This window comes from Myotis lucifugus, unplaced genomic scaffold, assembly GCF_000147115.1.
Source record: "Myotis lucifugus unplaced genomic scaffold, Myoluc2.0 scaffold_44, whole genome shotgun sequence".
NCBI classification, from domain to species: domain Eukaryota; kingdom Metazoa; phylum Chordata; class Mammalia; order Chiroptera; family Vespertilionidae; genus Myotis; species Myotis lucifugus.
The window spans coordinates 4,063,533-4,091,361 of NW_005871092.1; the positions used below are offsets into that span (position 1 = coordinate 4,063,533).

The 27,829-nt window shown below is 45.8% G+C and overlaps 1 protein-coding gene across 1 annotated transcript in view; it reads right to left on the minus strand.

Moving 5' to 3' along the window:
- Positions 1-909: 909 nt before the first annotated feature.
- Positions 910-27,829, minus strand: part of LOC102441815 (guanylate cyclase 2G-like) — a gene marked incomplete at its 5' end in the record, with an annotated part of 40,040 nt that continues 13,120 nt past the window's right edge. The window contains 16 exons of the mRNA XM_006088180.2: positions 910-1,014; positions 2,247-2,338; positions 3,297-3,395; positions 4,766-4,940; positions 6,502-6,694; positions 8,008-8,148; positions 10,191-10,368; positions 11,908-12,063; positions 13,401-13,569; positions 20,375-20,446; positions 21,210-21,314; positions 22,055-22,138; positions 23,596-23,733; positions 24,084-24,247; positions 24,928-25,037; positions 26,110-26,245. Of these exons, the coding sequence (XP_006088242.2) occupies positions 910-1,014; positions 2,247-2,338; positions 3,297-3,395; positions 4,766-4,940; positions 6,502-6,694; positions 8,008-8,148; positions 10,191-10,368; positions 11,908-12,063; positions 13,401-13,569; positions 20,375-20,446; positions 21,210-21,314; positions 22,055-22,138; positions 23,596-23,733; positions 24,084-24,247; positions 24,928-25,037; positions 26,110-26,245 (2,117 nt within the window). The remainder of the gene's footprint in view (positions 1,015-2,246; positions 2,339-3,296; positions 3,396-4,765; positions 4,941-6,501; positions 6,695-8,007; positions 8,149-10,190; positions 10,369-11,907; positions 12,064-13,400; positions 13,570-20,374; positions 20,447-21,209; positions 21,315-22,054; positions 22,139-23,595; positions 23,734-24,083; positions 24,248-24,927; positions 25,038-26,109; positions 26,246-27,829) is intronic.

The window sequence follows — 27,829 nt, forward strand, 5'->3', positions numbered from 1 at the left end:
CGCAAGGAGTTGCAAGGCGTAGAAAAAGAAGGACTGCAGATGCATTCATAGTTCAGCACATCTATTACAGAACCACGGAATAAATCCGCATGGAATCCTCTTCTCTGTGCAAAGGAGGAAATGTGCAGAGCAGGACAGATGGGCTCATTCATCTTCGTCTGCTGGAGATTACCAAAACAATTAAACACATCCTAAATGAAGGAAAACTTCTACTTAAAAGCCAAGCCTTGATTGCATGCTTTGCCCAGGGGATAGGAAAGACATTAAGCAATACATTGAGGATGGGACATGATCCATTTGGAAGTTGCCATGTTCCCAGAGGTCAGGGCTCCAGACCAGGCCTTCTGGCCACTGACTGCAGGTGTGTGTCCTGTCTGCTTGGAGTGGCCTGGCCCTATTGGATTTCTGTGATCATTCACACCTTAGGTAGAACTTTATCCCCTGCAAACATTCCTCAGATGCCTTCTGATATGAGCTCCCTCTCCTTGTAGGCTGAGTAGCTGATAAGGAAAATAAGCACTAAAGGTTAGGGAGCAGCCACCTTACAAAGGAAGGCAGACAGGGCCAGACCTGTGGGTGGCCCCTCCTCCAGAATGAAACTGGGTTCACTGTGAATTCACAAGCTAATGAGCCGGAAATATTTGGCAGTAGGACAGGCTCCCCGGCAGGGCTGAGAGCAACAGCTCAGCCCTGGTCCCCCAGGAAATGAGCTCACTACATCCAGCTCATCCAACTCCACATTTGCTCCGGGCCACAGAATCCTGGGGTGGGATGAGGAGGCCAGCTAGATGGCACCCCCTACAGGGAGGCTGACTCAATACCCAGAACTACACCCCAGAAATGGTATATTTAACGCACCCCATGGACTTTCATGGGGCCCCACAAACAACTTTAAAGAAAATACTCGCCTCAGAAGACCTCTGGGATTTCAGCCTCTTCCTCAGTAAATTCGGGGAGGGGAATAGAGAAGCCTTCTTTGCCTTTCAACCAGAAAGTTGTTTGTTCTCCTTTGCCCTGTGGGAGGCAGGGGAGACAGCTAGTGAATCACAGGGAGGAGAGGCCGCCAGTGAAGTGTGGCCTCTGAGCAGACAAGTCGGGTCTCCCTCGCTTGCTTGCTGAAAACAGTGTTTGTAGCCAGAACGGAAACCAGCCAGTAACTGCCTCAATGAGGGAAAGGCCTAATTATAGACGAAGTGTTGATCATTTCCTTGGGCTTTTTGCTGATAAGCTTAGATGGACAGTCAGTGATGGCCTAGCGGGTAAGGGCCAGTGGAGGCTAAAGTTGGTTGCAAAGAACGCCTTTAAAAAATAATAACAAATATTTTGAGGCCTTACTATGAGAAAGACCCATGTGATGCATCTCATAGACATTTCATCATTATACTCACCTTTTGAGGGAAGTATTATCACCATTCCTATTTTATAGATGATAAAACCCATCTCCCCAATCAGACAGCTAGTACGTAGTGGGACAGGATTCAAAGCTAGGTCTACACTGCTGCTTTCTAGAAAATTCTTCCTCTTTTCTGAATTCAGTTGATCAAATACAGCTACCAGGGCCAGACTCAGCAAACTGAGGAGCTGAGGCACCCTCTTCCCCTTTACTTCTTTCCCTGGGCCCTCACACCCACCCAAACACCCAATGCCACAGTAAGCACCTGCCACTCCCATGTGAACATCTCCAAGAGGAGAACCCCCTTCCCACCCAGACAGGCAACGTTTATCAGAAAGAGGAGCCTGTGTCATGGCACATTTCAGTGACAGCCTGGATGCCAGCAGAAGGCTTCAGGCAAGGGAAGGGATATTTAAATGTACAGAGATGAGGGCCTACTACCCCCAAGCCAATGGGTTTCTATCCCCTCTGCTTGGACACTTTAGACTCAAGAGAAGGGGCATAGAAGAGCGATGGGTGCTATGATGCTTGGGCTTGTATTTGCTGTTGCCTTGAGTAGACTAGACTAGGGAATTCAAGCAGAAACCAGGAGACCATCTCTGACAAAGAGAAAGGAGCATCCCACAGGGGTTGGTCTGGGTGGGAGAAAAGGTGTCTCCTGTCCTGGACTCCATATTTGACCATTTGAGGGAACGGTACAGTCTTCTCTGAATGAAGACCTGGCAGTCACAGGGGCCTCCACATGGACCTTAGGGGTCTCCACGCCCCTCAGCACAGAGATTCCCTCATCCTGTCAAGTCCTCAGCATCTCCATTAGAGACCCAAAGGGGAAGGTGGGCACAGTTGGTCTTACCTTGACTGAAATGGTGCCTCTCTTTTGCAAATTGTATCCTCCCAATGCCAGCAGGGCGCCTGCGGTGCTCTGAGAGACGTGAATCCGGAGAGCTGCCAAAACAGTGATTGTCTAGTTACAGTCTTGGTTGTGACCTTGTACAGGTTCAGTGGGGCAAGTGCTGCTATGGAGAGGGAGTGCTACCTTGCCCAAATTCTTGGACTGCCAGCAAATCATAGGCAACCTCTCTGAAATCTGGGGCACTTGGGCTGGGACACCCCCCCCCCATACCACCACCACCACCACCACCATCCAGGCATTGCTCAGGCACTATTGGGCACTGCTCACACTTTGATATGTTCAGTCTATGACCAGAAAACGGAACTGACTCCATATGCAAGTGGGAACTCCACATGGCTGGGCTCCCACTTTCAAAATTTACCCTTAAAATCTCTACTTAGAAGCTAAAAGAGCTTTTATCAATGCAACAAAACTACTGTAAAACAAAACAATTTGCTGTCCCCTGGAACTCCTGGCCACAGGTCTGTTCAGCAACAACAAAACTATACATCAGAGATGGGCCAGTTACCACCCACAGGCCAAATCCAGCCCACCACCTGTACCTACAAATAAAGTTTTATTGGAACATGGCTACACCCATCAGTTAGATACTCTCAACGGCTGCTTTCACACACAATAGCGGTTAAGTAATTGCAACAGAGACTCTGGCCAATAAAGCGTAAAATATTTACTGTCTGGTCCTGTACAGAAAAAGTCTGCTTCCTCCTGCTCTTCATTCAAGCAACCTGATTGTATGTGTGCCTGCCTAGCTAGAATGGAGAGTTCTGGAAGGGGGCAGGCTGTTTACAGGGCTCCACAGAGAGGACGGTGTGAAACTCCACCTACAAAGCTTGCAACCGGTGTTGTCTGAAGTGGATAGCGATCTTCCCCTGGAAATGGAAACCAGCAGACAAGATGCAAATAGGTCTTCTAAAAATACCCTTCGGTTAAAGACAGGGGCCTGGAGGGACAGTGACACTGTGTTTACCAGGCGCTGAAAGTGATACCCACGCAGGCTGCTGCTTTCCATTCTGGAGGCCATGTTCACAGTGTCTCCAAACAGACAGTATCTGGGCATGGTGGTTCCCACCACACCAGCCACCACAGGACCTGCAGAGGGAAGAACCGATGGCCAAAACCGGTCTGCATTCCCAAGGACTGGACTCCACGGTACACATCGGACCAACAAATGCAATTCAATCAATGTTAAGTGCCCTCGAGGGCAAAGCTTGGCAATAGATTTTAGGGATCACAAAGAGGCAAACTGCAGAACACACACACTTCTGGTGGAAAACAACATAACCAGTTGTTATGGACTGAATGCTTGTGTCTGTCCCACATTCACATGTTGAAGCTCTAATCCCCAATAGGTTGGTATTCGGAGGTGAGGCCTTTGGAGGTTATTAGGTTTAGATGAGATCCTAAAAGTAGAGACCTTAGGCTGGCATTAGTGCCCTTATAAGAAGAAGGAGAGACACGGTAGCTCTCTCTCTCCACCAGTGAGGACACAGCCAGAGGCCGCCATCTGCAAGCCGGGAAGTGTTCCCACAGGGATTCCATGTTGGAATCCTGATCTTGAACTTCCCAGCATCTGGAATTGTGAGAAAAATACCTGCTGTTTAAGCCATCCAGTCTATGGTATTTTGTTATAACAACCACGCTAACTAAGACAGAAATTAATGATAATATTGTTCATGCACTGGAAATATAAACAAAGCAACAGCGGCACAAACTTTGGGCTAATTCATTCTGATTGGGGCCAGGTTTTACCTAAGTAAAGCCATAAGAATAGGTAGGAGCAAGTACGGCTACACAATTTGCAGGTCCTAGTAAAAAAAAAATGAAAATAAGGGACCCCTCATTCAAAACTGATTAAGACTTTCTGGAGAGAGACAGAAGAGCATTGAACCATGTGCAGGGACTCTGCATGAGTCACGTGCCCATGAGGTTGTCAGAAACAGAGCAGATCAAAGGGCATCAAATGCAGAGGCATGGAGGGAAAGCTGCCCAATGTAATCTCCTGGTTTCTTCTCCTCATTTTTTTAAAATATATTTTTATTGATTTTTTACAGAGAGGAAGGGAGAGGTATAGAGAGTTAGAAACATCAATGAGAGAGAAACATCAATCAGCTGCCTCCTGCACACCTCCTACTGGGGATGTGCCCACAACCAAGGTACATGCCCTTGACCGGAATCGAACCTGGGACCCTTCAGTCCACAGGCCGACGCTCTATCTACTGAGCCAAACAAGTTAGGGCTCTTCTCCTCATTTTTGGTTCACCTGGAAGTCTTTGTGTGTCCTTGTTGTTACCAAGCAATCTAGCTAACTAGAAATATACATGTGAACATAATTCAACCTTTTATTTCCTTAAGATGTTACCATTTAGTTTCAGGGTTTCCTAAAAGCCCTAGGACTTGAAACCGGAACTACCTGCTGCCACCCCTGGACCATGAGGCCACCTGCCGCCAGCGCTGTCTACCTGTGTGGAGGCCGATGCGGAGCTTGAGCTTCTCCTGAGGCATGTGCGCGATCTGGAAGTGGACGGTGGCACTGAGGAAGTGCAAGGCCATGGTGGCAATCTCCTCCACATGCCGAGTTCCATTGCGGAGGGGAAGTCCACTAGCCACCATGTATGCATCTCCAATGGTTTCGACCTGGAAACAAAGCAATGACATGGCCTGTGTTCGCCATGAGGGTGGGGTGGGCTCAGAGATCAAGGTCCCTCATTATGGACCCTTGCTTTGAGGCCCCAGACTTTGAAGGGCCACACTCCCTAACCTCCACTCCATCAAAGTCCCAGCATTTTATCAAATTTGCCCCCGTCCAGGTTCAAAGCCTTCCTGCCCCAAGCCTTCCTCGCCACAATCACTGCTTCCTTCTCTGAAATCTGATAGTGGTGGTGACCCTGTTTTGCCAACCCAGGTTCAAAACCAGTTAGACAGGCAGCAGTGTACTGATGGGGTAAATCTTGAAGGATCAAGTGGATCCATGTATGTATCTGTCTGATCGGTCCTCCTCTCTCCCCATCCTCCTAATAAAATCAGCTTTCAGATCCCTCCTTCACTACAGAGAATAAATGACATGTCTAATTTTAACGTTAAATATAGCCCTTTCCAGATACGTTTGCATTTTAGGAGACTTCAATGATGATGTGGTAAAATGTGGAATTTCAGATTAGCAAGTGGTACAAACACCTCTGTCTCCTGGTTACCATGAACTTGTAGAGTTAACCAGCACACAAGTCTAACTGCTTCTATGCTCTCTCCCCACCACAAGCACATTTAGAAATACAAATGGATTCTAGACCGGCTCATACAAAACCCAACTGCACATATAACACTAAGAGGAAACCCCAGAGGAGGCCCCCCTGAGTCAGATAGGTTCTGTTGAGCATAAATGCTCTGCTCTTTGAAATTATCCATGCCATCCTTTCCTTTGTCCTGAACAGAGGCAACAATAATTGGGGGATAATAATTGAGGACAGGTCACTGAGGAACATGACTATGCTGTCCCCCAAACCTCCCTGGCCCCAGGGCCATAGCACAGCCCTAAAATCATGGTCAGACTGGTACACTGTGGCTGCCCTCCAAGCATGAGTGGACATGGACACTCTGGAGTCATGAGCTGGCCTTGGCTGAAAAGTCAGAAAATACAAGTGTCATCATCATCACCCGCTGAAAGAAGGCAATGCATGTTTTTGTTATCATCTCCCACAACCATTTTCATTCTAGGTGACCCTGTTCATCCATCCCCACAGTAGCTCTGGGCAGCGGGTTGGTGTCTCACCTTTAGCTAGGAGACTGCTCATCTAAGCTTGGGAAGCTGTCTTCGTTTGAATTGCTAAGGATCACAGTCACAGAGCCAAAGACAACCTTTAAAGAAGAGTGAACCTGCTAAATCTCTCTGCCTCTGAAGGACATACTAGTATATTCAGGAGGTAAGTGGAGGAATTAGCCAGCAGAAGGTCAGTGCCTCTTTCAGAAATGAGTTTTCTGGGAGATAAAATAATGGAAGAAAACAGAGGGAACAACTGATACTTCCTGGCAAGTACATACATCTCTGATTAATCAAGCCCTTTTCCAGAGAACAAACAGGAATAAAATATTGAGTTTCTGCCATGAATTGAGATGGACTGCCAGCATGAACTTGCGCTTTCCTCCTGGTTGCTGTCTGGGGCCGGTTCACCCTCACTCAACCCAGGAACCAGCATCTCACCTTATACACGTCGTAAGTTTCAATGATGTGATCGAATAAACTGTAGAGGTCATTGAGGAGCTTCACAACTTGCAAGGGAGAACTGAGAGAAGAGAGTTTTGTGAATCCAACGATGTCAGAGAAAAAGACGGTCACGGACTCAAAATGTTCTGGTTCCACAGACCTTCCAGCTATAAGCTGTTCTCCAATGAAACTGAAACCAGAGAAAAGAACGGTTACTTAACAGTGTCATATTCATCTTGTCTCCTATAAACCCTTCCCTACAAAGTCACCCTGGTAGATCCTTTGGCTTCATTGGATTAGGTTTTTGTTTTGTTTTGTTTTTTGTGTGTTTTTTTTAATTAACAAAACCCATCATCTAGAGGGGATTCTTCTAATACCTGCTTCTCCACCTGTATTTTGTCTAAATAAATATTTTCATTAGGGTGGGGGAGGAACCGGTCACATAAATGCCTTTACAAAAAAGATTTTCTCCCTCAGGGCACTTTATTTCCCCCTATGGTTATAGAGTTTGGTTATAAAGACTTGGTCTGCAGCGGTGGAAGCAAATGTAAGCATTCATTGATCTATAAATCAATATTTTTACTTCAATCTACCAATTTCACATTCACACATTCAAAGCCTCAACCCCATTTCTTTGCTCAAGACATATAGGAAGGGTGCAGGAATTTTAACAGAAGAGGCTTCTGCCAAGGTTTTAGAAAGTGCATAGATGAAAATAGAGACAAAAAAGAAAGCAAGTTTTGAATCTAAAGTAATTGGTATATAGTATATACTGTATACTGTATTGTGTTGTGCAAAGGTTTTGGATGTACAACCTGAAATACTGGAAAGTTAGCAATTGACTAGACTCGTGGACCTGGAGCGCCATCTAGTGGTCACTCTCCTGTTGGTGCATCCACCATCTTCCATGTAAAAGACCTACGTTCTCATCATCCAAAGTGAAGTCTCCTTCCATCACCATTTATCCCTCCTTTACCCTCTTCCTTTGAGTGCTGAACACACAATACAATATACAGATGACTATTAAAAAAGAAATTCTGCAAAAAAACCTCATTCCTAACTGAGACACCAAGTGCATGGATTTTGTAGTCATTTGACATATATGAATAAATGATCCGAGAATAAACTATTTCATTTGGGGAATTTTTATGTATCATGTATTTCAAAGATTGAGGGCAAAATGATTGAGCAAAGCAGGTCAAGTACATACATAAACACCTAAATTCAAAAATAAATAAATAAATACAATAAGTTATAGAAAAAAATTTAATAAAAAAATAAAAGACCTACACTCTCTATTCCTATGGATTCTAGGGCCTTTGCCTCCATCTCTCTTTATAGGGTGTACCAATTTACATGCAAAATGCTTGATCCGTTTTAGAAGAACCCGGTGTCCTTTTAGAAAAAGGACAAAGAAAATATTCTCTTCATGTGAGGCCAATTAGGTGGCGATGCTGTTGCTTCCTGGGTCCCTTTGTGAAGGCTCCCAACTCTCTGGAATACCTGGGCAGTATTGTGGACAGGAGCTTATCCACCTTCCTCTTCTCTGCCATCATCTGGTTGGTCCTCTCTTCCACCACCTCCTCCAGGTGATTGGCATACACTTCCAGCTTGCTCACCATACTGTCTAGTATGCTCACGTGGCTTTAAAAGAACCCAGACATTAGTGTCTTTTTCCAAGAACTTTAGGATCATAATTGAGCACAACCTCCAACTATACATTCCAAGTAAACATGTCTCGCCCTTAAGGTTTCTGACTTCAGGGTTGCCAATGGGCAGCAGTGAAGTGACAATGGCAAAGAGGCCATTTGGCAGGACAGAGCCTGCCCTTTATCGGCTCTGAGGTCTCAATCTGTATCCTTTATTCCTCTGAACCTCAGTTTCTGCATCTGGATATATATATATATATATATATATATATATATATATATATATATATATATATATCCCTAATATACAAATAGACCAAACAGCAGAACAACCGTACAACCAGTCGGAACATGGTGGGCATCGGCCATGGTGGGATGGTAGAATAGGTGAGCGGGGGTGCCAGACCAAGGCGTGGCGCTGGTCACTATCATCGGGGTGAGCCTCTGGTGGTTACTGAAAATTCTTTGCTCCCGCACACTGTGGTCCTGCCCGGTGCTCACACTGCTGCCAGCACCGGCCCCGCTTGCACCCGCAGCTGGTGCTGGAGCCACCACTCGCACCCACTACTGGCACCCGGCACCAGTCCCAATTCATCAGTGCCATCAGCAGGTGCGAGCAGTGACTGCCGTCCCTGATCACCCCTGAGGGCTTCTCCACTTCCCCTGCTCCTGAGAGTTTATTTGGGCAGCAGCCACCGCTCGCACCTGCTGCTGGCGCCAGACCCAATCGCTCTGCACCATCAGCGGGTGTGAGCGGGGCCAGTGCTGTCAGCACGTGGGAGTAGTGGTGGCAGGAGCGGGGCTGCTGGCAGGCAGGGAACTGGGGGCCGCGGTGAGAGGGGCCAGGCGGGGGCGTGCAGGATGGGCCGAGACCTGCCCCTGTGCCCACTGCAGCCTTGCAGCCCACAGTTCCTTTCAAGGTGCACAAATTCGTGCACTAGGCCCCTAGTTTTAGAATAATAATACATACATACTTTGCAGGGTTGTTCTAAGGATTCAGGGAGATAATGTTGAGAGTCTGGAACCCAGTGGACACTCAACAAGTGGTGGCATTCACTGGCCCAACATGCTTCATACCATTGTTACAGCCAATCAAAAATGTAGATTTTTAGGACAGATCATTCTTTGTTGTTTTTTCAGATGACAAATATAAGGGGCACTTCTAGATCCTATAGACTCTTGTTTTTGAAGGCTCTTCAGAGAAATTTAAATTCCTCATCTTTCAGATGAGGACCTGAGGCTCACATGGGAAATGTACTTGCTTTAACATTAGGGACCATATTTTCTGGGTAAAAAGTCAGGACATATCAACTGACCTGACACATACCATTTAAAACTATTTTGATGTGGAAAATGCAGAATACAGGGCTGTTCGTGTTAAAGCTGCATAGTGAAATGGCAACATCTGGAGTAGATTCCTAACTCCTAGCACAGGACTTCCCCTACTAACCCCAGCTAATTCTAACATGGCTGTACCTTCATATGTTCAATGTGGTAGATGATGTAATTATCCTGGTTTGAAGCCAGTTACTATTGAGAGCATTCTTTGAGAGGAGTGAATAATTTAACTCAATAACCTACTTTAAGGTTGGTGCATAATTCTTTATTGCATAAGCACAATCCCAGCTGAGTAGTCATGACCCTTGGAATGCTGGTTTGAATAGTCAGAGGCCCTGTCACTGATCTCCCTGGGACCTTGACAGGTTAGATGGATTAGTGATGCCTGGAATGGACCAAGACGGGCAATGGAAGTATGACCCATTTTTGGAACATTTGTGAAATAAAGGGAGAATTTATCAGTCCACCTTCACCAGCATGTAGCTCAGTGATTTGCATGTGGTAGGCATTGAGTATATGAGGGAGGAAGGAGGGAAGGAAGGAAGGAAGGAAGGAAGGAAGGAAGGAAGGAAGGAAGGAAGGAAGGAAGGAAGGAAGGAAAAAAAGAAGGAAGGAAGGAAGGAGCAACTACAGCCACATGATTTCAAAATTCTAATGGCTCAGTGAGGAGGAGAAATGTCTGTTGCACACCGAACTCACCCTTTGGGGCTGGCATCTCGTAGAATTTTCTTGATGGAAAGGAATGTGGGTCTTTTCTCAGGCGACTCATCCCAACACGCTCTCACCAGGACCACAATCTTCTCATTGACCTTGTCCTCTTGCAGGGAAGGTCGCAGTGGAACTGATGCCCTGGGGTCTCGGATTCGGCTGAGGATTTCTGAAATCCATTTTGGGTTTAGATATCCAGATGTCAGAACTTTGTGCCACTTAGTATGCTTCACTTTAAACAGATGTGCTCTTAAATTTGTATATTGAATTTCCAAGTACACAGAACAGATTAGAATTTCAGATAAATCTGAATATAAGAAATATTCTGAATCCTCCTGGAAAATGAGGAATCTACATCCTATAAGTACCCCCTGATTTATCCTTTTTTAGATTAATTTTTTCTAATAGAACTTTTCTTAAAGTAAAGCATATCTCTATATGATTTCAGAAGTATATATGCATTTTGTAGTAGAAATCTCCAAAGTGTACTTTATACAATTTTGCGTTCCATATATATTACATAAAAGATCTTTTAACAAATAATAAATATTATAGATCAGAGACTGCAAGAGTTTGGGGAGGAGAGAAGGTTGAATAGGCAAAGGGCCTGAATTTTTTTAGGATGATGAAACTATTTGGTATGACACTGTAACAGTGGATACAGGACACTACCTATTTGCCAAAACCCATAGAACTTTACAGCCCAAGGAGTGAACCTTGAAGAATGCTAATTTTAAAAAATATCAGTTGAGGGATTGGAAGACCCCAAGACAGAATGCAGATTTGTGGCAAAACAATTTAACTGCGTGACCAATGTATGATGGATCTCACTGAAGGGGGTGGAGGTGGTGGGGAGTGGCCTGTGGACTGAAAGGAAAAAGCCAGGAGAGATGGAACCAGGAAGGTGTAGTGGGTTGACTGGTGATCCCTAAAAATATATGTCCATGTCCTTATCCCCAGAACCCATGACTGTGACCTTATCGGAAAAAAAGTCTTGCAAATATAATTAAGTGTCTTGGGTTGAGGAGATCATCTTGGATTATCCAGGTGGGCCCTCATCCAACGACAAGTGTCCAACAGACAGAAGAGATTTCAAGGAGGAGTCAATGTGGAGATGGAGGCAGAGACTGGAGCCCTGTGGCCACAAGCCCATGATGACTGGACCGCCACCAAAAGCTGGAATGGATCTACCCTTGAGCCTCCAGAGGAAGTGCAGCTTTGTTGAACCTTGATTTTGGACTTTTAGCCTCTGGAACTATGAGAGAGTAAATTTCTGTTGTTTCAAACCAACAGGTAGTTTTGTGGCAACTTACTATGGCGGCCCTAGGACACTAACATACAAGACCACTGAGGCCGGTTTAGAGGCCTTTGATGGTCTTGCAGGCCATTGTAAGGACTTAGTCTTCACTCCCAAAATGGGAAGCTAGGGGAGGCTATTGTGTAGAGAAGCAACACGATCTTACTCATTGTCTAACAGGATCTGGCTGCTGTTATAGAATAAACCATGTCATTCTGAGTTCCTTGGTTTTTTTAATCAAACTGTAATAGTTTTCTAATTCTTTAAAAAATATATAAATTTTTAAAAGAAAAAATAAGAATGAAATAAATTGTAAATTAAGAAACATTTAGCAAAAACAATCACAAAAACAAGCATTTGTGAGCCAACCCAGATCACCACAGCCTGCCAAGGAGCCGCTCCCAGCGTTACCGTCTGGTGTTTCGTCAAGGTCCTCAAAAGGCCCGAGCGCATGCTGGTGGATCAGCTCCCTCATCACAATGGCGAAGCTGTAAGCATCTCCCTTTGGGGTGCCTGACCGGGGCGCCTCTGGGAGCCGCAACAGCTCTGGGGCGGTCCAGTAGAGCTCTGTGAAGCAAGGTGACATAGGCCCAGAATGAGAGTTTCCAGGTAGAACCGGAAAGCCGCCCTTTCTAGGAAGCTCAGGAGAACTGAGAGCATCCAGCCCCCGAGAAGTCAGCCCCATGGTGCCCGACTTACAGAGCTACCAGGGTCCCCATGTGTGAATACAGAGAAAATAACCAGGAAGAACGGGCACTAACATGTTAACAGTGGCTAACTCGTGGCTGTGCAGTGACAGGTGCTATTTCTTTTCCCTTTCTGAATTGCCTACATAACACAAAATTAATCATTTTAAAGTGAGAATTCAGTGGCATTTAGTACACTCACAATGTTGTGCAACCACCACCTCTATCCATCTATCCAGTTCCCAACCATTTCCAACACCCCCAAATAAAACCTTATACCCCTTAAGCAGTTTCTCCCTGTTCCCCTCTATCCCCAGCCCCAGAAAACCATCAGCCTGCATTTTCTCTCTAGAGTTATCTATTCTGGATATTTTATACACTTACATTTTTTTCTAGTGAGGTGTACAGGCTTGTGTTATTATAGGTATGATCATTAAAAGAAAATATATTGGAGGATGGAGAAATAGGAATGACTACGAACAGCTTTCTAAGTTGCCCCCTTTGTCTTTCTCTGTAACACACATGCTACCTCATGTTATAGGACCTCCCCACATGCACTCAGCAAAGTGCTGCCAGAGAGAAGTGGTCAGGGCTGAGGGCACTGGGCTCAACAGGACCCAGAGACGTAGGAGGTGAGACGCAAGAGCACTCAGCTGCCTCCACTGCTCCCATGAGAAGGAGGTTGACTCCCAATGGTAGGTCTTGTCGTTAGACGCCCACCAGAATCACTTGGGAGCTTTAAAAACAATGCGATGCCCAGACCCCATCTTCAGATATTCTGATTCAGGGGCTGCAGCGTGGAACCCAGCTACCTATAAAATGTTAAAAGTTTCTCAAGTGATACTGAAACCCAGAGAGAACAGAACGGCCAAACCCTTCATCCTTAAAGCGCCTGGCAGATCATCATTCTACACTGAGAAGGTAGGAAGATGTGATGGGACACAGAGGACTACAGAGAAGGACGGTGACTTGTTTCAGGTCACCCAGCTAAGCTGGGATGAGGACCAGCTCCTCTCACTCAGACATCACACCATGGACTTGTGCCACCTGTTCCCATCTCCTTGGGTGAACAGAGCAGCCACATACCACTGGCTCCAGCAGGAACACCCACCCACAGGTACTGTGCACATGAGCGACAAGAAGCAGAAATGGGGTAAGGAATGAACCCCTTTACCACTCAACCGAAAGCTAGTGGGTCCAAGACCTGCCAGTAGTTACCTGAGTGGTCTTTTGTTTTCTCATTATATGTTCTGTATGTCTGGCCGTACTTGAGTTCCCACAGCCCAAATCCCGACAGCTTCACCTGCATCCGACCATCCACCAGGCAGTTGGAAGGCTTCAGGTTTCCATGGGACCTCAGTGGGCTCCTATGAAGGAACAGCATGCCCTGGGAGAGTGAAAATGAGCAACTGAATTAGAGCAGGTGCCAAGGGACACCAGTGGAAGGAGAGACAGATGGACAGGAACACAGATGTGCAGCCCCAGGGTAGGGGACGTAGCTGTCTCTGTTCATTTGTTCAAGAGCCACTGACACGGCCCTTCACCCAAGGAGTCAAGATGGGCACAGACACCCAAAAAGGAGAAAACAATTTCTGGTCCTTGAAGGCAAGGCCAGCTTAGTGATCGTAGTCCTGAGTTCAAATCCCAGCTCTACCACTTAGTAGAGGGCAAGCTACCTTACCCCTACCAGCCTCCTTCTTCTCATCAAAATGGAGATGACAATGAACCCTACCTCATAGGGTTGGCCATGGAAATTAAATGCAGTCATACACATGCGACATCAGACATGATGCATGACACAAAGTAAATATCTACTTAAATTTAATGAAAAATGTGATAAAGAATATTTACTGAATAAAAAAAACTTGCAAAGAGAAGTGAGTCAGAGAGGTAGGGATATAATAGCCAAGATCTGAAAACAAGCTAGGTATCCCTTGATGCATGATTGGATAAAGAAGATGTGGTACATATATAAAAGGAATACTACTCAGCAGTGAAAAATGAAATATGGCCATTTGGAATAACATGGATGGTTCTTGAGAGTGTCATTTTAAGTGAAATAAGCCAGAAAAGGACAAGAACTACATGATTGCACTCATATGTGGGATATAAAATAGAAACCAACAAATGAACAAATAAGACAAACAAACTCATAGACATAGACAACAGCATGATGGTTACCAGAGGGGAAGCCAGTAGGGGGAAGACAAGGAGGGCAAAGGGGGTCGAATATATGGTAAAGGAGGAAGACTAATTTAAAATTTTTTTAAAGAAAGGCAGTGATTGTTCTCATCCAGCAAGGAGACAAGGGAGGGTAGGGGTGTGTCTTCCCATGGGCAGAGAGGGGTTTAAAGAAAGGCCTAGAGTTGAGGAGGGAAACAATGATTTGGGAAGGACAGGGAAAGGAAGAGATCAATTTGGACAATGAGAACTGTCGTGTTTGAAACATGGTTAGAGAGGCAGATGTGTGCATTTCTCTGATATTTGCGAGGACAGACCTAGAAGGAGTGAAATGAAGGTTAAGGGAAAAGGCTAACTGCATGCCAGAAGCCAACCATCATGGTTTGGGCACATGGAGCGGCCCACTGTTCCCATTTTGGTTCTTTATTTCCTTACTTTCCTCAAAGGCTTCATGAAGAAGCATTTAAATAATAGTCATTCAACATTGCCAGTTTCTCAGACTTAAAATACTGACCTAAAGGACCTCTATATCTTTCATCTGAATCTCTGAATCATTTATTTTCAGAATCCTTTGTTTGGGAGCTGGGAGAAAACTGACAGCTCAGTATGTCCCAGGCACAGGGCTGTCATAGAGCTGATTTACCTGTTTCAGGCTGGGTAGCCTGGGCCTTCCCATACCTGCCTCAGCCATGAGGTTTCAGAGCAAGAGCAAAAAGGACAACACCTCTTTCTCAAGGCTTTCACTGGAACTTTTTTAAAGTTTAGAATGCTAACCTTATGCCAGGTAGCCATCTAAGTCCCTTACTTACACTAGCTCATGTCACACCTAGTGAACCGCAGAGATCGGTAGTATGATCGTCAACCTCCTTTTACAGATGAGAAAAGAGAAATGAACTTGACCCAGGTCACACAGCCGGCCAACAGTGGAGCTGGGCTGGGAATTCTGCAGTGTGATTCCCAACCAGCTGATCCTCTGCTGATAAAAGAAGGCTATGAAGGGCAGAGGGTGAGAAGTGATTATTTTAGACATGAGGTTCCAGGAACATCCATACTGTAATATGGATTTGCGATGAACAAATAAGCAACCATAAACCCTTTTTTGAGACTTACTTTGCACTATGCATTGAAGTACTTGGAACAGGGGACCTAATACATTGGGGCCTTGACTTACTAGTGTCCCGACTAACGAGTTTTTTGAGATACCAGCTGTCTCTCGGCCAATTTTTTGCATTGAGTTGATAGAGTAATTTGAGTTAACAAGCTCAGTCGTGGAACGAATTAAACTCGTAAGTCAAGGCCCCACTGTACATGTTGTCTAGCGCATTTAGCCTTTGCTGGGATAGGTAATATTCTCCTCTGTTTCACAAGGAAACTCAGGGTTTTAAACTGCTCCCTAGGAGTGGATGCAGAGCTGGGATAGAAACCAGGCTGTGTTATCTACAAAGCCCAGCTACTTCTAAACCACTAGCTTTTACTGTTCCCAACACCCTACATGATTGTGGAGGAATTCTCTTAATACACTTATACAAGAACAGCCAGGTTCAAACGAATCTTAAGCCCAGCTGAGAAGGAGGTGAAGTCACCCATGGGTGTGGCCACAAGGAGGCACTGGCCATCAGGGTTCCAAGAAGGGCTCCTGAATGGACTACTGCACCCGAGACAGGGTCCTTGGACCTTTTGGGCACCAGCTCAGGGACTCACCTCTGCCTCCAGCAGTGATGACAGGCTGAGTCACTGTCCCACCTTAGCAAGAGCCCTAAGCCAACGCTACATTAGCAATACAGGCTAATACAGAAAGCAATAAGGAAACTTGAGGGACAGTGAGTATCCCACCCTTGTCCCCTGACCCCCAAAAGACAGGAGGGCATATTCCTTTATCATTGTGGCTTGTTTGTGTTCTGAGATAATAGAGTTGAATCACATGTTGGAAGTACAACTCGCTCAACTAGACCTGGAGGGGCCTGGCTGGAGCTGCCTCTGGAATTTCTCCAGGAAAGGCTCCAACTGGCCAGGTCTGGGCTTGAAATCTGGGGAGACCTATGTCCAATCCAGAGTTCTCTCTGACCTCACCGAGACCTCTCATGCAGCAGGACTGCCCCTGACACACATGATCATCCCTTGCCTTGGCCCACCCCAGGCACGAGATAGTTTACATTCTGGTCACCACCAATCTCCCCAGACATCCAGGGACAGTAGAGCTCATGCTATTAGGGCATAGGCAACCTGTTTGGATGCTCGGAATCCTATGTTGCAGTCCTCTCCAGGAGACAGACGTACCTCTCTGTGGTGGTGTTTTTCTCTCTTGATGGAAATGCATGGGCATATGTACATTGTCAGAGAACAAATAGAACCATGAGAGGTGCGTGATTTATGTACCAGATTTTATGCGTTTTGGCAATTCTATCACCTACCTGACTGCTAGTTACATTTATTTCCCTGTTAGAAAGTTGGGGATGGTCCTGGGGGCTCTATCTCTGGATCCCACATCTGTGCTCTCTGGAACTTGGTGGGGAGGAAACGTAGCATGACTCAACTACGGAGACAGACTAGCAGCAAGCCCCAATCTACCTCTTACCAGTTGGGCAGGTTACTTGATCTGAGTAAGCCTCATTTTCCCCCTCATGAAATGGAGTAAATATTAATATTGGAGCTGGTGAATTAATAATGAAGTTCATTGTGATGACTTAGAGCACCATCCACTTGAAATATAATGCAAGCCACAGGTATAATTTTTAATGTTTTCATTAAACAAGTGAAATTAAGTTTAATAATATAGTTTATCTAACCCAATGTATTAAGAGATCTTATCATTTTAACATATAATCAACATAATAATATCAAGTATTTTATATTTTTTTGTTTTTTTGCTAAGTCTTCGAAATCTGGCAGACATTTTACACTTTTATAGCACATCTTAATTTGGACTAGTCCTGTGGCCAGAGTTTAATAGTCACATGAGGCTGGTGGCTACTATACTTGGACAGTGCAGACTTAGCCCATAGGATTGTTGAAGGAATGAAATAAGGAAGTGCATGTTTTTTAGTACTAGTAATGGAGTTATCTCTGATAGTAATGATACTACTGCTCCTACTGATACTGACAATTAATATTTATTGGATACTTTTAATGGGGTAGGCATGGTTCTGACCATTTTACGTACCTTAGTCCTTATAGAAACCCTAGGAGGTAGGTACTCCTGCTATCTTTATTTTATTCACAGGGAAGCTGAAGCTCAGGGTAGTTAAGGTCACCTGGTCAATAAGTAGCAGAGCCAAGGTTCAAACACCCAACACATCTTCTTTGCCAACTGCCCTTGACCCCCTTAATCCATCAAGACTTCTCTTCCTCAGAAATAGAGGCCCACCTCTAACTCAAGAAGAGTGCTATTCTCCCCAAAGCCTCTTCCCAGGCTGGCCCCACTGGTTGAGCTCCTTGGGGACAGGACAATGAGCCTTACTTCTCTGCAACCTCCATTCCCAGAATCAGGTTTGACCAAAATTAGGTGCTCAATCAATATCCTCTTGTTATTTTGAAAAGTCTGTGACATCTCAGAATCTCTATGATACCTGGCATACAGGAGTTTCTTGTCAAATAGACATCAGGGGAGGAATTGTTTTTATGATTGGTTTGTGGTGGCCAGAAGCATAATCTGACCCATAGAGGTTGGCCCCATGCCTGGGTTCCTATCAGGTCACCCATGGTAAGCTCTAAGAGGCTGCAGTGAATTGTGTTACTTTCAGTCCCCTTTCAAGGAATGCTGGCAGAGTAACTGGCCTCGAAGTGCCTTAATCTAGGTCGCTGTGACCTCCTTAACCAGTCCCATCCTGTGCACACTCCATTTCTAGGGAAAGCAATCCTTCCAAAACAAGGTGCCAAGCTGTCCTTCTGGCATAGAGTAGGGGATAGACTCAGTGACCTAAGGTAGCTGATTATTCAATTACTAGAGACCCAGTGCACGAATTCGTGCACTGGTGGGATCCCTCAGCCTGGCCTGCACTCTCACGCAATCTGGGACCCCTCGAGGCATATCAGACTGCCGGTTTCACCTGATTCCTGAAGGCCAGGCCGAGGGACCCCTCTGGTGCATAAATCCATGCACTGGGCCTCTAATATGCATATAAAATCTTTGGTTAATCTCTTCCCGCCCTCCCCCTCCCCCCTTCCTTCTGAGATTCATCAGTCTGTTCGATGTTTCCATGCCTGTGTGTTGAGCATCTGTCCCCTGGTGGTCAGTGCACATCATAGCTACCAGCTGAAAGGTCAACCGGTTGCTTAGGCTTTTATATATATATAGATCATTCTCACGGACCTCAGCATTTTTCCAGAGAAACCTTTGGCTTAATGCTTCTTGAAAGCCAAATGGTGACACTGGAAAGGCTAAATCTATTGGGCATTCAGACTTTGGTGAGTGAATTCTTCACATCCAATATAAATGATGTTGGCTGCTTTGAAGGGGCATGAACCAGATCACTGGAAGTCTAGCATACTTCCCTGGGTTTGCTGCAGGAAGAGAAATGTGGGTGAAGGGAAGGAGAGAGGAGCCAGAGTAGGAGAGGATGCCATGTCACATTCTTCTATTTTATAACTACCACCACCACTTCAATAATTGTATATGTGCATTTCCTGTGTGTTTTTTCTCTAGCTAGATTTTACGCCATTTAAAATTAGAAACAAGTCGTTATTTTCTTACAAAAGTGCCCAGAGGGAGATAAATCATTAACAGATGCTCAATTAAGTTTACTGAAATAACAGTGCTGGCCCAGTGTTGTCCATAGAGACCCAATCACAAGGAAACCAACAAGGTTTCTGTTTGTCTAACTTGCTTCCCATTAAGGCCCAGGAAATCGAAATCTCACAGACCATTAAGACTCAGCTCCTTAAACAAAGAGCAATTAAATCCCTGAGAAATAAAAGACTTTGGATGTCAACAGACCAACCTCATCCTTTAATCCATATGGAGGTTGAGGTCCAGAGAGGGACCAAAAGTCAAAGTCACTCAAGGAGTCACAGCCTTATACTCCAGAAGGAGGGAGTTTTTGTTTCACCTTTGTATCCCTCACAACACCAGGCTGGGTCTTGCCCACAGGAATCTATTAGTTGATGGATGGACTGTTGATTGAGAGATGATGACCAGCCAGCCCTGCTGGTTGTCGGACTGAGGGGCTTCCTCACCAGAACCCAACCCCAGGTCATTGACTTGGTCCTCTCTTATGATAAAACAGATGCAGTGAGTTTAGAAAGAACAGCTGTATTGTAGCCCAGGTTGAGAACGTCAGCCTCAGGTACATAATGACATGGCCCATCTGACCTATCTCCCATCTATGAAATGGGGCTAATAATAGATCTACCTTATATTTTGGTAAATTAGTATATACAGAATGCTAGAAAGTATTGGGGCCAAAGAAAGCACTAAATATATTTTAGCCATTATTATTATTATCATCATCATCCATCATCCTTTTTACAGCCACCTCAGCCCCCTTTGCCCAAAGTAAAAATTCTGCCTGTATATATAAATTCACAGATTTTCACCCCCTGTATAACAGCTTTGTGGTTATTATGGCACTGATCCCCATTTTCTGGGGAAAGGAACCAGGGACTAGGAAAAAGGAAGTATTATTGAGAATCGGGGACTAGGAAAAAGGAAGTGGTATTAGGAATCCTTCAGCTTGCTTTATGATCTAGTAATTAGATTTTCTTTGGGCAAAAAGTTCTGTCCTAAAATGTAAGTACCCTGCTCTTTTCTGGTTGGGTAAATGTAGCATCCCTTCTGACTTTAGTATAAAATATTTTTTACTCTCTTGATATTTACTTGAGGTCAGGGGGAGAGAAAAGAATGGGAAATCTGATTGAAGTGGTAGATTTTAGAAGTGGGATTGCTTTGTTTGAAGAGGAGATCTGAGAAGGACCTGGATTTTTGGGAAAGATTACAGTTTGATTTAATCCAAGACACAGAACAATTAAAAAACACCATGGTATTTGTTCTTTACATAAACTTATGTTATACTCACATTGACTATGTCATATGCAAATGAGAGCTTGAATATCCAATCCATTTCATTATTTGAATTTCTCAAAACATCCTGAAAAACAGTTATTTAAAATAGCACCAGGGATTCAACCTGGAGCACAGTGAGCTTCATATGTTAAATGAGTTTGGTTCTATTACATTGGATGGTTTTTGTTGTTGTTGTTAATCCTCAACCAATGATATTTTCCTGTTGATTTTTAGGGAGAGAGGGCAAGACAGAGAAACATAGATGTGAGAGAAACACATCAATTGGTTCCTCCTGCATGAGCCCCCACCAGGCCTGAGGAGCCTACAACAAAGGTATGTGCTCTTGGACCAGAATGGAACCTGAAACCCTTTGGTCCACATGCTGACGCTCTATCCACTAAGACAAGCCGGCTAGGTCTACATTGGATGGTTTTGACCAGAACTCATACAACCTGAGACAGAGCCAAAAAATTTCCCAGGAAATATCACCTGACTCAATAGTGAGAAAGTTACGCAGTCTTGAGTTTTATAAAACACTTCCGTGTTCTTGACATAAAGGGGACGGTCACATACCGTAGGTAGTATGGGCCCAGGAATGCAATTCAGGAGTAGCTGTGACAGCTAAGGAGACAAACCAAGCCCAGCCACTTTCCATCCAGAACAAAGGAAACCAGACACTTGGCAACTCCGCTGCTAAGCCTATCCCCTGCAGGCAGCCCAACAGGATAATTCAGGTCTTGCAATTAGACTAGAGAGGAACTGTTCTTGGATGAAGGAGCAGAAGCACTGAAAGTTCTTCAATAGCTGCTGCTAATTAAACCTAAGGTAAGATTTCTTATTATACTTACCTTAAGACTCCCTTTTTTGCAATACTGAGTGATAATGCAGATGTTGGGAGGTTCTGTGCAGACACCAAAGAAGGGAACAATGTTTTCGTGCCTTAATTCATACACCTGAAAATAATAATGGTAATAATAGCTTATGATTATAGTATGCCCTCTGTGTTAGGGACTATGCTACGTGCTTTACATACTTTGAGTTAATTCTCACAAAGACCCTGTGAGGTGAGAACTATATAACTGCTCCCATTTTACAGATGAGGAAACTAATGCTCAAAAGGTTAAGTAACATGTTGAAGATCATACCACTCGCTAGTGGCAGAGTTGAGAAGCAAATCCAGGCAGTCTGTCTCCAGCATATAAACAAGAGGAATGATCAAAGTTGAACCTTAGCCCGGGCATTAAATGAAATCACGTCACAGTAAATAGACCCAGCCCTGCTTCCTGGTGTTGATGGCTGCCAATGCCAGTGTGTGGGCCACAATGGATCACAGATTTGGAGTAAGAAGTCAGACCCCATGAACTTGACTTCCTCCGAGGACCAGGTTCAAGGGAGGTGAGCAGCCATCACAGGTACAAAGAATGAAAATGCAGAATTAAGGCCAGGGAGAATTAAGGGAAATGAGCAAGGCTAGGAAGGATCCCAGGCGGGGGGTGCCTGAGTCAGGGCTGAAAGTCTTAGGTCCAAAGTCTGGGCTGTCAGGGGTGAGGGGGGTGGGCCAAGTTAGGGGAAGCTGCTTTCCACCCATGCTCCTTTGGACTGGGGCCACGCCCACTCCAGGTGGGAACAGGAAGCTGGCAAGGAGGGTCTGAGAACAGCGCCGCTTTGTCTCCTCCCAGGGTGGGGACCTCACCAGCCGGATTTCCTGCAGCACAGATGGCTTCCTGATCCTGGCTTCTGCTTGGTCACCAACATAGCAGATGGCCACATGGTTTCCCTGGAACCAGAGACAAAGCGGAATGTTCTAACTCAAGATGATCCAGAAAAAGCTCTACTCAGAAAGAACTGGGGGGTGGGGGAGGGGGGGTGAGAAGTCAGCCTAGGAAAAGGATCATGAACCTCCTCACTGCCCAAAGCAGCCCTAGAGTGGCACTGTGCTAGGTCCAGGCGCTGAGCCAGCTGCTCAGCACAAGAACTCATCGAAGTGACATCGCAGTCCTGCAGCGTGGGGATGATTAGCCCACTCCCAGATGGGATCACTGACCTTAGGTAACCCGTCCAAGGTCACACATTTGTGGGGAGTTCAGCCAGAATGGGAACATCTGATTCCACACTACACTTTTTCTATTATACAACAATGTCTCATTATCATTCAGAGGCATAGTGAGTAGAGGTCATAAGAGTCAATACCGGTTCAAAGACCATTTCTAACACTTACTACTTACATAATCTCGAGCAAGGGATTTAACCTTTCCAAGCCTTTATTTCCTCATCTGTGCAACGAAGATTAAAAATAATCAGGGCTGTTGTGGGGATTAAATCTTAAAATATGTGAACACTGTTAACTCAGTGACTGGCATAGACAGCCATGGTGGTATGGTAGAGAGGGTGAGAGGGGGCAGGCGGAACTATGCTGCCAGCTTTGGTAGCTGCCGGTTTATATGTAGAAGCATCCATACCCATGACTGATCCATCAGTGCTAAAGTACAAAAAATGAAATAACCCATGCTCTAGGACTATACTGTCCAATAATATAGCCACTACCTCTATGATGCCAATTGCATAAAAATTACATAAAATTTAAAATTCAGTTCCCCAGTCACACTAATGTTTTAGTCACATGATGGTAAGGGCTGCCATGCTGGACTGAGGAGATTTGGACTATTACTATATTCATAGAAAGTTCTATTTGGCAAAAATGAGTCTAACATAGAAGCCAGCATAGGGACCCTCAGGGAGTTCGTTCGAGAAAATGCAGATTCTCAGGCCCTGCCCCAGACCTGCTGAACCAGAAGCTGCAACTTTTTGTTGTTGTTAATCCTCACCTGAGGATATTTGTTCCATTGATTTTTAGAGAGAGTAGAAGGGAGGGGGAAAGACAGAGAGAGAGAGAGAGAGAAACATCGATGCCACATATGCCCCAACCAGGGCCTGGGGATCGAGCCTGTAACCCAGGTACATGCCCTTGACTGGAATCGAATCTGGGATCCTACAGTCCAAGGCCCAAAGCTCTATCCACTGAGCAAAACTGGCTAGGGCCAGAACCCACATTTTAACAAGAGCCTCCAATGATTCATAGGCACATTAAGGTTGAGAAACACGAGTCTGGAGTCAGAAGGCTACCTGGCGTTTACCTGGAGAATCCCTCCTATTCGGAATGCCTGGGCAGAAGGGACATGCAGAGAATGGGACAGAGACACACCCTTCATGCAGCCGCCTTGCTCTCAGAAGTACCTCGTAAAGCCCTACTGGAGCGTGAAAGAGCGCTTCCCCCTGCTGACTCTGGACAAAGGAGCTGAAGTCCCCAGAAATCTTCACACTAGACCCATGGCTGTTGTTCTCTCTCAGCACAGGTGTGCCCCTCCGGGGTGGCTGTAAGGACACATCCAGGAGTTAATGTGGTTCTGAAGATAACTAGATGCTTTCCATAAAACAGCTTTAATATTTGAGCTTACACCACAGGGTAACAGATCTGAAGGGACACTTTAGGGACCACCTGATCATTCTAAGTATTCAGTAACTGAGGCCAGACATGATGTTCCCAGATATTCAGCAAGGAAATGGTAGGCCTAGAGCCAGAACTCGGGGCCTGAGACTCTCTGTTAAGTGCTCACTTTATAAATGAGTCGGCCTCCGTTCTCATAAGCTCCTGGAGGAGGTCCCTTCCGCAGATCACCAGAAGTTAGCAGGGAAGTGGACGTCTGGGCCAGGTGTGGCCTTACCTTGTCCTGGGGCAGAACAGTGATGGCGTTAAAATCGATCTGCCACCAAATGTCTCCATTTTGCCTCTGCAGTTTTCCCTTCTGGATCCTTAAAATCAGACCTATGATGGCAGTTCCCAAGACAGTGACCAGGAAGGTCATCAGGAGAATCAGAACAGTCACACCTGGAGGACACAGGCATATCATTACTCAGGCTGCCCGAGAGCGGAAGTGAGAACATCCCTGTCCAGCCTGGCCCTGCCAAGCAGATGCCTCAAAGGCCACCTCGGCATGGCTCTTCCAGGAATGCTTTCTGACCTTCCTCTGGTTCCCATGGCAACTGCACTCACTTCTTCCTCTGTATAGACACTTTCATTGTACAGAAATAACAGTCAGGATTTCTAATACCACCACCACATTTTATTATTAAACATTTGCTATGTCCTCTCCTCATGGTTGTTTCTCAGGTATGATCCATCTAATTCCAGGGCTGGACCCCTAACCATTGGGCAACACTCCCCTGTCCAGACTTTCTACCTCCTTAGAAATGAAGTTCCTGAACTTCAAATCTCAGGAGCTGGGTTTCCCTAGAGCAGAGGTTCCTAACAGGGCAGGCGGGCGATGTTGCCTCCCTAGGGGATATTGGTAGCAAGTGGAGATACTTTGGGTGGTTCCAACTAGAGGCTACCACTGGCATCTAATGGGTGGAGGCAGGGATGCTGCTAAGCAGCCCCCAAAGCACAGGACAGTTCCCCTCCCCCCAACAAAGATTATCCCACCCAACATGTCAATAGTGCTGTCACTATTGAAAAGCCCTGCTATGGAGAGTCCTTTCCTGCTACCTTCTCCAGGAGCCCATACTGACCTGTAAAAGCAAGCTCACTTTCACAGAGCTCGTCGTCAAATCCACAGCCAGGTCTGTCTGCAGCAAGGGAGCCATGGGGCCAAGTAATAGTGGAGAAATTCCTCACGGGTCTTAAAAAAAAAAGAAGGTGATTGAAGGTCAGTGCCCATTTGATTTATTCTATTTGTCTCTACCTCAGGTACAGCAAGGGCAAATGAAATACACATGTCATTTGCAAAAAGTAGGCCTTGGTCTCTTAATTCAAATGTCCACTGACCCATCCAATTTTCCCACCTCACCCCGGCTCTTCGAATCCAGCCTCCAGGTAATCTAATTCATGGAAAAGCAATATCTTTTTGCAGAGTAGAACCACTGATTCAATCTTTTGATGTAAACCATGTCATTTCTGATTTAAAAGATGCTGTGCCAATTCTCCAGTGTTGCTGGGACTCTCTCCCGTGTTTGATATAAACAAATTTTATATTCAGCACCTTGACATTTCACAGAGCAAAACATCTCCCCCTGCGTGGAGCATGCCCGTTTCTACAATCCTGAAGACCTAGTCTTCCGTGGTTAGTTTCTTTCCTGGGCCAACCCATTTTGTTACACTAAAAATCCTTAAGAGTAGAGAGGAAAAAATGTCAAATCAAATCTGCATTGGGGGTGGTGACAGTGAAGGCCAGTAGAAATTGAATTAAGCTTTAGGTTTCCTTTCAGTTTTCTCAATTATAGCTGAGTGATGAAAACAGAGACTTTTTCCAGAGCTTCCTGGGTACCAGGGGTACCCAGGTCCTGCTATCCATAGGGCTCTCTGTTTTGGGGTCAGGCTGACTGGAGGAATCTGTTTCCCCGACTGAGCTCCCATCCCTCTAGGGGGCGCTGTGCTCCCCCACCTCCTGGTCCAGGGCCTCTCTCTGAGACCAGGGGCCAGGCGATGTTCCCTGCTGGAGCAGCAGAGGAAGCCTGGGCCCCTGTGGAGGTGCAGTTAGAAGATATTGTGAGGAATCAGAAGTGGCTGAGTTAATCCCACAATCAAGGGCAAGATCACCTTAAAGACCCAAAGTCAATCCTTATAAGTTCAGAGTGCACCAGGCCATGTGCAGTGGATTCTAGGAGCTGGATCCCAAACTGGTCTTCCAGCGAGGCCCCCCAGGTCTCTTCCTGCAGCATGCTCTAAACTCGAAGTAACGTCCGCCCCAGTACCTGATTTCTTTCTGATGGCTGTTGTAGTGAAGAACAGGAAGGAAGAGGGACCCGTTGCTGGATTTCTGTAGGGCATAGACCGAGTAATCCACCCACCTTTCTCCCTGGGAGTCCACAAACACTGGGCCGGTGACTCCTGAAAAGAGAGGAGACTGCAAGTGGTTAAGGAGAGAAAAAGAAGGACTCATGACTCGAACTCAGACCAGCCAAGCCCCCTCCCCAGCAGCCACCAAAAGCAGTGTGAGGTTTTTGCCGTTTCAGGGAATCTGAGAGTCAAGGAGGAGAGTGGGGGGAAAAAGTTCAGTGGTGGTACCTTGGTGGGGCTCAAGGGCCGCTTGGGACAGGCAGATGTGTTCTGTTAGGCCTATGCTTTTTTAAAAAAAAAGTTTCCAACTGAAACCCAAGATTTATGCTTCCTAAGAACAATCAGATGCGATCAAAAAAGGCCAAATAACATGGAAGCAGCTGCTGGGACTGGGGACAGCTGCCTCCTCCAGGTGCTACAATCCTCCTCCTTCCCACCTGCAGGCCCTGTGGGCTGACTTTTCAAGCTTTGTTCTCCCCTTTCCCCCTGGTTTTGGTTTGTGCCCAGGCATTGGCCTGGCACTCAGTCCTGGTACCTGTGTTCTTTGTTCTCACATAGGATGTGGTCAACCTCATGCATAAAACACACATCCGAGATCCTGGAGGAGTCAAGTTCAGCTCTTCCACACCCCAAACTAGAGCCCATGGTCTGACACCAGATTTACTGCTGATTTATTCCCCCTGGGGACAGGGCACACAATTACCATCTATTAAGCACCTACTATGTGCTGGCATGTGGGGGTCGCAGTGATTTCACACACCTAGTCCCAGGGGACCCTGCAGAGCAGGGGCCATCATCTACTCCTAACAAGCAGGGCTTGGAGGCAAGACCCCTAGATAGGCAGCCACCATTGAATGAGCACATCCTGTAGTAAATTTGTGATCTTGGGCAAGTACATAGCCTTTCTACCCCGGGTTTACTCACCTGTGTACCATAATACAGGTAATAATAGTACTACTAACTGATGGTGTGTGTGAGGATTAAGTGGGATAGCATGCAGAAGCTCTTGGCACCCAGCTTGCTTTAAGGTAAGCCCTCAATAAATGCTGGCTACTATTATTCCATGTGGCAGGAGGTATTATCTGTGTCTTACAAAATGAGAAAACTGGAGTACAGCAAGGTGACACAGTTGATCAGCTCCCAGGGTGATTTCAAAACAGTTCACGTCCAAGTCCAAGCCTATCCTCGCCCTGACAAGGAAAGTCAAATGGGATTGGCCCCATCTTTAGAGGGAGAGAGTCATGAATGAGGCCAGGGCCCCATCAGGGAGGGATGGCATGGGAAGGAGCATAGAAGTAACCCTGAGGCAGGTCCCACTCTCTTGAGCTTTATTCTTGGTGGACCAGTTTGAAAGCAGCTGTGGGAGGGACTCTCTGGGGAGGAGGAAGGAATAAGATGCCCCAGAGATCCCCTCAGCTGGACTGGGCAGCCTTTTGTATAAAGCTGGAAGAGCTGGACTGTGGCCGCTGGGAGGTTTAACCTCAACCTTCCCTCCCCACCCCCCCACCCCCTGCCCCGCCTTCTGGAAGACTGAAATCTCCATGAGAAAGAGGAAATCTATAACTCAGTGTGAGGCAGGCCCTAAATGAAGCCTTAAACCACATGTTCAACCTCTCAGAGCCCCACTGACAGGAG